Genomic DNA, 12,030 nt, shown 5'->3' with positions numbered 1-12,030 from the left:
CACTGATGGATGACGTGTATGAATGATCACACTATAAGTAATCACTGATAGATGACGTGTATGAATGATCACACTATTGGTGATCACTGATAGATGACGTGTATGAATGATCGCACTATTGGTGATCACTGATAGATGACGTGTATGAATGATCGCACTATTGGTGATCACTGATAGATGACGTGTATGAATGATCACACTATAGTGATCACTGATAGATGACGTGTATGAATGATCGCACTATTGGTGATCACTGATGGATGACGTGTATGAATGATCCCACTATTGGTGATCACTGATAGAAGACGTGTATGAATGATCACACTATTGGTGATCACTGATAGATGACGTGTATGAATGATCGCACTATTGGTGATCACTGATGGATGACGTGTATGAATGATCGCACTATTGGTGATCACTGATGGATGACGTGTATGAATGATCCCACTATTGGTGATCACTGATGGATGACATGTATGAATGATCGCACTATTGGTGATCACTGATAGATGACGTGTATGAATGATCGCACTATTGGTGATCACTGATAGATGACGTGTATGAATGATCGCACTATTGGTGATCACTGATGGATGACGTGTATGAATGATCGCACTATTGGTGATCACTGATGGATGACGTGTATGAATGATCGCACTATTGGTGATCACTGATGGATGACGTGTATGAATGATCACACTATAGTGATCACTGATAGATGACGTGTATGAATGATCACACTATTGGTGATCACTGATAGATGACGTGTATGAATGATCGCACTATTGGTGATCACTGATAGATGACGTGTATGAATGATCGCACTATTGGTGATCACTGATGGATGACGTATATGAATGATCGCACTATTGGTGATCACTGATGGATGACGTGTATGAATGATCGCACTATTGGTAATCACTGATGGATGACGTGTATGAATGATCACACTATTGGTGATCACTGATAGATGACGTGGATGAATGATCGCACTATTAGTGATCACTGATAGATGACGTGTATGAATGATCGCACTATTGGTGATCACTGATAGATGACGTGGATGAATGATCGCACTATTGGTGATCACTGATGGATGACGTGTATGAATGATCGCACTATTGGTGATCACTGATAGATGACGTGGATGAATGATCGCACTATTGGTGATCACTGATGGATGACGTGGATGAATGATCGCACTATTGGTGATCACTGATGGATGACGTGTATGAATGATCGCACTATTGGTGATCACTGATAGATGACGTATATGAATGATCGCACTATTGGTGATCACTGATAGATGACGTGTATGAATGATCGCACTATTGAAATCTCCGCTAACCACCGCTTGTTCACTGGGAAGGAGGAGACTGACATTAGAAACTACAACTGCCCCCGACATGTTTCGCCAGTATTCTGGCTTCTTCAGGGGAAATGGGCAGCAATGGGTGTAGCCACAGCACTGGGGGTAAATGCTGAAATTACTGATTGGCAGGACGATCGCCCGCTCATAGTGTTATTCTGCATCGGCGCTGGCCTATTACCTGTAACTAGAAGCACCCACAGGGCAGGCCGCCATACTCCGGTGCCAGTCGCCTCCTGAATGCGTCATCAGGACGGGGCGCAAACACTTAGGCCAGATCGGACCCGAGTATTAGCAGTGCGCTGCGCCGGAATGTGCACACACTGCACCCCAGGCCGGACCACGGTGCACCGGTGGACGCTGCGCCGGAATGTGCACACACTGCACCCCAGGCTGGACCACGGTGCACCGGTGGACGCTGCGCCTACACATTAAGTGGATAGTGTGATCATTCATACACGTCATCTATCAGTGATCACCAATAGTGCGATCATTCATACACGTCATCTATCAGTGATCACCAATAGTGCGATCATTCATACACGTAATCTATCAGTGATCACCAATAGTGCGATCATTCATACATGTCATCTATCAGTGATCACCAATAGTGCGATCATTCATACACGTAATCTATCAGTGATCACCAATAGTATGATCATTCATACACGTCATCTATCAGTGATCACCAATAGTTCGATCATTCATCCACGTCATCTATCAGTGATCACCAATAGTGTGATCATTCATACACGTCATCTATCAGTGATCACCAATAGTGTGATCATTCATACACGTCATCTATCAGTGATCACCAATAGTGTGATCATTCATACACGTCATCTATCAGTGATCACCAATAGTGCGATCATTCATACACGTCATCTATCAGTGATCTCCAATAGTGTGATCATTCATACACGTCATCTATCAGTGATCACCAATAGTGTGATCATTCATACACGTCATCTATCAGTGATCACCAATAGTGCGATCATTCATACACGTCATCTATCAGTGATCACCAATAGTATGATCATTCATACACGTCATCTATCAGTGATCACCAATAGTGCGATCATTCATACACGTCATTATCAGTGATCACCAATAGTGTGATCATTCATACATGTCATCCATCAGTGATCACCAATAGTGCGATCATTCATACACGTCATCTATCAGTGATCACCAATAGTGTGATCATTCATACACGTCATCTATCAGTGATCACTAATAGTATGATCATTCATACACGTCATCTATCAGTGATCACCAATAGTGTGATCATTCATACACGTCATCTATCAGTGATCACTATAGTGTGTAGTGCTTCTAGCCTGTCAGCCTCCAGCCGATCCGCTGTGTGTATGGGTGCAACTTGCACTTCCTTGACAGTGGGGAAAGGCCTTTAGGTCCCCACTGCTTTACACTGCCAAACTGCCAGCAGCATAGAGCTAGTAATAGCCAGGTACACTGTAGTATCTTGTATACCTAGTGAGAGGGTGGCAGTTAGTGCCCTCTCCCGGGTCCTCCTCCCCGTCTAGTACCCCAACTCCTGCTGAAGTGGGGACGCTCAGTGTAATCTGGTTTGTAGGAACAATTAGTAAAGATAAGCAGTACCTTCCCCCGTCTGCTGACATTCAGGTTTAGTACCTATAGTAATAGCAGTGACGCTTTATACTACACCGGGGTCCGGAGAGCTCTTACTGCCGCGTTAGGCTTTAGTTAATATAGTTGTTAAAATACCTTACCCAGGTTAGGTCCTAAATATGACTCCATTATAGAAGATGCTGGAGGCTGATCTCTGGTAATATGGAGATGCTGGAGGCTGATCTCTGGTAATATGGAGATGCTGGAGGCTGATCTCTGGTAATATGGAGATGCTGGAGGCTGATATCTGGTAATATGGAGATGCTGGGGGCTGATCTCTGGTAATATGGAGATGCTGGGGGCTGATCTCTGGTAATATGGAGATGCTGGAGGCTGATCTCTGGTAATATGGAGATGCTGGAGGCTGATCTCTGGTAATATGGAGATGCTGGAGGCTGATCTCTGGTAATATGGAGATGCTGGAGGCTGATCTCTGGTAATATGGAGATGCTGGAGGCTGATCTCTGGTAATATGGAGATGCTGGAGGCTGATCTCTGGTAATATGGAGATGCTGGAGGCTGATCTCTGGTAATATGGAGATGCTGGAGGCTGATCTCTGGTAATATGGAGATGCTGGAGGCGATCTCTGGTAATATGGAGATGCTGGAGGCTGATCTCTGGTAATATGGAGATGCTGGAGGCTGATCTCTGGTAATATGGAGATGCTGGAGGCTGATCTCTGGTAATATGGAGATGCTGGAGGCTGATCTCTGGTAATATGGAGATGCTGGAGGCTGATCTCTGGTAATATGGAGATGCTGGAGGCTGATCTCTGGTAATATGGAGATGCTGGAGGCTGATCTCTGGTAATATGGAGATGCTGGAGGCTGATCTCTGGTAATATGGAGATGCTGGAGGCTGATCTCTGGTAATATGGAGATGCTGGAGGCTGATCTCTGGTAATATGGAGATGCTGGAGGCTGATCTCTGGTAATATGGAGATGCTTGAGGCTGATCTCTGGTAATATGGAGATGCTGGGGCTGATCTCTGGTAATATGGAGATGCTGGGGGCTGGTCTCTGGTAATATGGAGATGCTGGAGGCTGATCTCTGGTAATATGGAGATGCTTGAGGCTGATCTCTGGTAATATGGAGATGCTGGGGGCTGATCTCTGGTAATATGGAGATGCTGGAGGCTGATCTCTGGTAATATGGAGATGCTGGAGGCTGATCTCTGGTAATATGGAGATGCTGGAGGCTGATCTCTGGTAATATGGAGATGCTGGGGGCTGATCTCTGGTAATATGGAGATGCTTGAGGCTGATCTCTGGTAATATGGAGATGCTGGGGGCTGATCTCTGGTAATATGGAGATGCTGGAGGCTGATCTCTGGTAATATGGAGATGCTGGAGGCTGATCTCTGGTAATATGGAGATGCTGGAGGCTGATATCTGGTAATATGGAGATGCTGGGGGCTGATCTCTGGTAATATGGAGATGCTGGGGGCTGATCTCTGGTAATATGGAGATGCTGGAGGCTGATCTCTGGTAATATGGAGATGCTGGAGGCTGATCTCTGGTAATATGGAGATGCTGGAGGCTGATCTCTGGTAATATGGAGATGCTGGAGGCTGATCTCTGGTAATATGGAGATGCTGGAGGCTGATCTCTGGTAATATGGAGATGCTGGAGGCTGATCTCTGGTAATATGGAGATGCTGGAGGCTGATCTCTGGTAATATGGAGATGCTGGAGGCTGATCTCTGGTAATATGGAGATGCTGGAGGCTGATCTCTGGTAATATGGAGATGCTGGAGGCTGATCTCTGGTAATATGGAGATGCTGGAGGCTGATCTCTGGTAATATGGAGATGCTGGAGGCTGATCTCTGGTAATATGGAGATGCTGGAGGCTGATCTCTGGTAATATGGAGATGCTGGGGGCTGATCTCTGGTAATATGGAGATGCTGGAGGCTGATCTCTGGTAATATGGAGATGCTGGAGGCTGATCTCTGGTAATATGGAGATGCTGGAGGCTGATCTCTGGTAATATGGAGATGCTTGAGGCTGATCTCTGGTAATATGGAGATGCTGGGGGCTGATCTCTGGTAATATGGAGATGCTGGAGGCTGATCTCTGGTAATATGGAGATGCTGGGGGCTGATCTCTGGTAATATGGAGATGCTGGGGGCTGATCTCTGGTAATATGGAGATGCTGGAGGCTGATCTCTGATAATATGGAGATGCAGGAGGCTGATCTCTGGCAATATGGAGATGCTGGAGGCTGATCTCTGGTAATATGGAGATGCTGGAGGCTGATCTCTGGTAATATGGAGATGCTGGGGGCTGATCTCTGGTAATATGGAGATGCTTGAGGCTGATCTCTGGTAATATGGAGATGCTGGGGGCTGATCTCTGGTAATATGGAGATGCTAGAGGCTGATCTCTGGTAATATGGAGATGCTGGAGGCTGATCTCTGGTAATATGGAGATGCTGGAGGCTGATCTCTGGTAATATGGAGATGCTGGAGGCTGATCTCTGGTAACATGGAGATGCTGGAGGCTGATCTCTGGTAACATGGAGATGCTGGAGGCTGATCTCTGGTAATATGGAGACGCTGGAGGCTTATCTCTGGTAATATGGAGACGCTGGAGGCTGATCTCTGGTAATATGGAGATGCTGGGGGCTGATCTCTGGTAATATGGAGATGCTGTAGGCTGATCTCTGGTAACCGGGAGATGGTGGAGGCTGATCTCTGGAAATATGGAGATGCTGGAGGCTGATCTCTGGTAATATGGAGATGCTGGAGGCTGATCTCTGGTAATATGGAGATGCTGGAGGCTGATCTCTGGTAATATGGAGATGCTGGAGGCTGATCTCTGGTAACATGGAGATGCTGGAGGCTGATCTCTGGTAACATGGAGATGCTGGAGGCTGATCTCTGGTAATATGGAGACGCTGGAGGCTTATCTCTGGTAATATGGAGACGCTGGAGGCTGATCTCTGGTAATATGGAGATGCTGGGGGCTGATCTCTGGTAATATGGAGATGCTGGAGGCTGATCTCTGGTAATATGGAGATGCTGGAGGCTGATCTCTGGTAATATGGAGATGCTGGAGGCTGATCTCTGGTAATATGGAGATGCTTGAGGCTGATCTCTGGTAATATGGAGATGCTGGGGGCTGATCTCTGGTAATATGGAGATGCTGGAGGCTGGTCTCTGGTAATATGGAGATGCTGGAGGCTGATCTCTGGTAATATGGAGATGCTTGAGGCTGATCTCTGGTAATATGGAGATGCTGGGGGCTGATCTCTGGTAATATGGAGATGCTGGAGGCTGATCTCTGGTAATATGGAGATGCTGGAGGCTGATCTCTGGTAATATGGAGATGCTGGAGGCTGATCTCTGGTAATATGGAGATGCTGGAGGCTGATCTCTGGTAACATGGAGATGCTGGAGGCTGATCTCTGGTAACATGGAGATGCTGGAGGCTGATCTCTGGTAATATGGAGACGCTGGAGGCTTATCTCTGGTAATATGGAGATGCTGGAGGCTGATCTCTGGTAATATGGAGATGGTGGAGGCTGATCTCTGGAAATATGGAGATGCTGGAGGCTGATCTCTGGTAATATGGAGATGCTGGAGGCTGATCTGAGGCAATGGGGCTCTTATGTGAGGTCTGATATTGGGGGTCTGATCTGAGGTCTTATTAACGTTGGGGGTCTGGTTACTGGTCGGACCTGAGTTCTAATGAAAAACATTTTTTTCTTATCGTCCTCCTCTAAAACCTTGGGCGAAAAATACGGTGATTAGCGACTTCTTAATGCCACTTTTTAGGTGCAAGGGAGAGGATAAATCTTCCCCTTTGTGTTAGAGAAGAATCCAGTTTTGTTATTTCTGGACTTCGTTGGGGCGACCTGTACAGTGGCTGCTGTGAATTATTTTTTATTGCTTCTGTGCTAGAAATGTGATTAATTCCTGGAAATCGGAGGACAAGGTTAGCGCACTAAAGGGGTTTAGTTAAAGGGGTTGTCTGAGATCATAAAAAATCTGGGACAACATCCTAAAATAAAAAATGCTGATATCCTCTCTCTTTGCTGTGTGGTGCTGGTCCGGTCCTCTTACTGCAGTGGTGATGTGTCAGTACAGCGCCGCTGCAGCCAATCACTGGCCGCAGCACGTCACCGCTGCATTAGTAAGCAAGCAGGGGCAGGAGGACCGGACCGGCACCACAGGGAACGGAGCTGAGGTGGGAGTGTAATGTTTTTTATTTTAGGTTTTTAATTAGACTTGAGAACCCCTTTAATTTGCATTTATCTTTAAAATGTATCACTGTAGGTAATCAACTTTTTAAAGTGGTTATCCAGGAAATAACGATGACCTATCCTCGGGAGGGGTCGTCATTACCGGATTGACGGGCGTCTGAGTCCCAGCACCCCAGCCGGTCCAGTGAATAACACAAGTCATTTTGAAGAGGAAGCAGTGCTTGCACAAACACAGCTGCCCCTTTGATTGGCTGATCGGCAGGGGCGCCAGGAGTCCGAGCTCTACCCATCTGATATTGATGACCTATCCGTCAGTTTTAAGCCACTGCACAATCGCTTTACTTCACCATGATCAGTCCTGCCATGCAGTAGGTCTGGCCTAATTGGGTTGATCATGGGGACTAGAGAGGAGCACATTTCTGATTTTTACATTTTGTTCACACTTCATTTGGTGGTAAAAGGTGAATTGCGTTATGGATTACATTACCACGGGCCATAACGCAATTCTATGACGGAATGCATAACGGAATGCCTTTAGAGGCAAAATAGAAGTCTATGGGCTGCCAAACGGATCCGTCCCATTTCCGTTATGCAGGGGAGTCCTTTAAAGGCTTCCCGTTATGCATTCCGTCATATAGTGGCGTTATGGTCCGTGGTAACGACGTGCTCTATAAAAATGTCACATCATCTACCACCTCAGGTGAATGGCACCTTACATCACTAAAAGTGGAATACCAAGCGATGAAAAAAACATATGTACCCCAAAATATTACCAACACAACTGTCACCTCATCCCGTAGTTTACAGATTGGGGTCACTTTTTGGAGTTTCTACTCTAGGGCTGCATCAGGGGGGCTTCAAATGTGACATGGCAAGTTAAAATTATTCCAGTGAAATCTGCCTTCCAAAAACCATATAGCGTTCCTTCCCTCCTGCGCCCTGCCGCGTGCCCATACAGCAGTTTACGACCACATATGGGGTGTTTCTGTAAACTGCAGAATCAGGGTAATAAATATTGAGTTTTCTTTGGCTGTTAACCCTTGCTGTGTTACAGAGAAAAATAGATTAAAATGGAAAATCTCCTCCACCTCCATTTTCCTTTCATTCTTGTGGAACACCTAAAGGGTTAACAAAGTTTATAAAATCTGTGTTGAATAACCTGAAGGGTGTAGTTTCCAAAATGGTCATTTTTGGGGGGTTTCTACTATGTAAGCTTCACAAAGTGACTTCATAACTGAACTGGTCCTTAAAAAGTGGGTTTTGGAAATTTTAAGAATTGCATGTAAACTTCTAAGCCTTGTAACATCCTAAAAAATAAAATGATGTTTGATAAAAGATGGCAACACGGAGTAGACATCTGGGAGATGCACAGTAACAACTGTTTTATGAGGTATCACAATCTGCTTTAAAAGCAGAGACATTCCAATTTCAGCAATGATCCATTTTTCTAAATTTTCAGTAAATTTTTGAATTTTTAATAAATAAAGGTGAAACGTATTGACTCCGTTAGGTACCACTAACACGAAGTACAATGTGTCACGAGAAAACACTCAGAATGGCTTATATAAGTAATAGCGGTCCAGAGTTATCACCACATAAAGTGAAACATGTCAGATTTGCTAAATGTGGCTTGGTCCTGAAGGTACAAACGAGCCTGGTCCTGAAGGGGTTAAACTTATGGGTACGGCGCCAGTGGCGGTGCACTACAGAGGTGCGTTATTTCAACAATTGCCTGCTGAGTATTTTATTGTATATTTTTTTTACTTTGCTTAGAAGAAAGTTCTTCAAATGGTCAACCATCAGAACCTCAGAGAGAGGGCCAGAAGTCAGACGGTGTCTCTTTAACCCTAGATGAGAGCCTTTCATGGTCGGTGATAAGTGACTCTACAGACACCTCTTCTAATGCAGTAAGTAAGGCTCCTAGATGACACCATTCTGACCACAGAGAGGAACAACGTCCAGTCAGGCCACATGAGCGTAATGGACGGAATGTACTATTACTGGAGAAAAGATTTCATTCTCACTCCCAATAATGGTCTTCCATACATCTTCATTATTGGTGACTGCTCCTGATGAAGGGGGATTAATGTACCCCCGAAACGCCTTGAGCCCGACCTGTGTTACCGATGGAAGTCCCAGCTGTGGACACTACGAGCCATCCAGGCGAGGGAGGTTGGATTTGTGGGGGTCTTGAGTTTTATCCCACAAAACACCTCCCCGGTGAAGTGAGTCTTTGATCACCATTTGTATCATATTGTGTTCATTCTATTATTTTCAGTGACACTTCCTACGGACTGTAGGTGGGTTTATAATAAGTGGTACATATAGCTCTATCCATGCTTTTATTGCCCTCCGCTAGTCCTACCGTCAGTGGATTGGCGCCTTTACTGTGGTTATCTTCTCCCTTTTCCTCTCCTGTCACAGTCAGGTATGTAGTAGTGCACTCCCCATATACAACCACTGCCGGCAGCCTATCCGCTCTATGCTATAGCCACCATCCTTCCTTCCTTTGGTGCCCTGCCGTTATTCTTTCACCTTTTGGAGACACATCCAAGAGGTTCCTTGACTGACACTCTGTTTTGGGAATTTTTTCCTCACCCCTGTTCCAGGGACCATAACATGTTTACTCTTCCCGCTCGCTCCGCCGTATGAGGGCTTGTTTTTTGCAGGACAAGTTGCACTTTCTAATTTCATCATACATGATGTGGTGGGAAGCTGGAAAGGAATTCCAAATGGGGGGAACCTGGAGTAAAAAAACACAATTCCCCAACAGATACCAGATGTGTAGAGTTTTTCTTCAGTATTAATACAAATAAAATCTTGAAAAAAATTACTTTTTTTCTATTTGTGGCCACATTCTGACCCTATAGCTGCAGTTATGTGTCTTGCGGGGCAGTCCGGATTGTATCCGCAATTGTAGGAGATGAATACAAATTGTTCCCACTAATGTATTACCTTGTATCCTCTGGAATACTTTCCTTCTCTGAGTGCGAACGGCTCTTGGAAACGGTGACAAATGTCACTTAGGCTACTTTCACACTGGCGTTTTCTGCGGATCCATCATGGACCTGCAAAAACGCTTCCGCTTTGATAATACAACCGCCTGCATCCGTCATGTAATGAACTTCACTTCATGTCAATGGAGGACGGATCCGTTCCCTTTGACTTACATTGTGGGCCAGGACGGATCCGTTTCTAGTGTGCCAGACTGCGTCAGAGAAAACGGATCCGTCCCCAGTGACTTACATTGTGGGCCAGGACGGATCCGTTTCTAGTGTGCCAGACTGCATCAGAGAAAACGGATCCGTCCCCAGTGACTTACATTGTGGGCCAGGACGGATCCGTTTCTAGTGTGCCAGACTGCATCAGAGAAAACGGATCCGTCCCCAGTGACTTACATTGTGCGCCAGGACGGATCCGTTTTGGAGCGCTGAGCCCATGACGGATCTCACAAACAGGAAGCCAAAACGCCAGTGTGAGAGTAGCCTTATCTTAGATGGATATGTTTCCGTTATACAATGGTTAAGACTTATTGGCAGAATCCAGAGAATCCTTTAGGTGTTGAAGCGACTGCAGAAATGTTAGAACTGAAGCACCACCTTAGAGCCACTTCTAAAATGTATTAACCCTTTTGCTACCACTGCCGTACGAGTACGGAGGTGGAGCGATAGGCAAACATGGCGTGCAGCGGGCGTCATGGCCGGCAGGACTCTGCTGTTTCAATTAAAGGCTTTAGATGCCGTGATCAAGTGAGATTGCGGCATCTAAGTGCGCAACCGGCATCGCCTGTGGCCAATGGGGAGGCTGGTAATTGATTTGAATGGGCTCAGTCTAAAGAGGCTGAGAACATTCAGAGTGCAATTCCTGTTTTGGCCACCAGGTGACAGGCCAACATAAGAAATGAGCAATTCTCAATAATGAGTCCAGTTTAAAAATACGGGATTGTTCAAAAACTAGATGTTGTCGGCTCATATATGGGCTTCAAAATCAGTCCAAATTTTTTAGAACTGTTAAATATATAAAAGAAATAAAAAAAATAAAAAAAGTTGAAATCACCCCCCCCCCCCCTTTCCGTATAATAAAAATATAAATATCTGATACCAAGGATATATCTAAGGTATTTCACGAGTACTATCAGGACTTGTATAATATAAGGAAGGGGGACTCTAGAGAAGTACACAAGGACCGTCAGGACAAGACAGCTTCATTCTTGCAAAAACGTAACTTGCCAGCCCTGCCAGACACAGGCAAGGAGGCGCTAGTGGCTCCAGTGACCTTGGAGGAGGTTAAGAAAGCCCTAAAGTCGACCCCTAAAGGCAAGAGTCCGGGACCGGATGTCTTGACTGTTGCCTACTATAAAAAGTTTTTCACTATATTGGGCCCGCATCTGGTCTTTGTTCAATTCCTTGCTGAATGGGACTGCTCTCCCCAAACAGTCGATAGAGGCTCACATCACTGTCCTGCCTAAGCCTGGGAAGGACTTAAATCTCCCATCGAATTATCGTCCAATTTCCTTGCTCAACGCGGACATCAAGCTATGGGCAAAGATTTTGGCATATCGCATAGCAACTTGGTTGGGGGACCTGGTCTCACCGGAACAGTCCGGGTTTGTAGGGGGGAGGGAGTGCAGGGACAGCACATTTCGGGTAATACAGGCACAGCAGTATGCTTTGAACCATGGTCAGAAGCTTACCCTGTTGAGTACGGATGCCGAAAAGGCATTCGACAGAGTCGATTGGCACTTTATGGAAGCTACCTTACACAAATTTGGGTTTCCCTCTCAATTTGTGGCCGCTGTGC

The 12,030-nt window shown here is 45.7% G+C and overlaps 1 protein-coding gene across 1 annotated transcript in view; it reads left to right on the top strand.

The window, feature by feature from the left end:
* LOC122924048 (E3 ubiquitin-protein ligase Mdm2-like) overlaps positions 1-12,030 on the top strand; it is a 50,750-nt gene that overhangs the window by 18,708 nt on the left and 20,012 nt on the right. Inside the window, exon 6 of the mRNA XM_044274963.1 lies at positions 9,007-9,137. Coding sequence (XP_044130898.1) covers positions 9,007-9,137 — 131 coding nt within the window. The remainder of the gene's footprint in view (positions 1-9,006; positions 9,138-12,030) is intronic.

The sequence above is a fragment of the Bufo gargarizans genome, unplaced genomic scaffold, assembly GCF_014858855.1.
Source record: "Bufo gargarizans isolate SCDJY-AF-19 unplaced genomic scaffold, ASM1485885v1 original_scaffold_2172_pilon, whole genome shotgun sequence".
Taxonomy (NCBI): Eukaryota; Metazoa; Chordata; class Amphibia; order Anura; family Bufonidae; genus Bufo; species Bufo gargarizans.
This window is presented reverse-complemented; position numbering and strand designations above follow the sequence as displayed.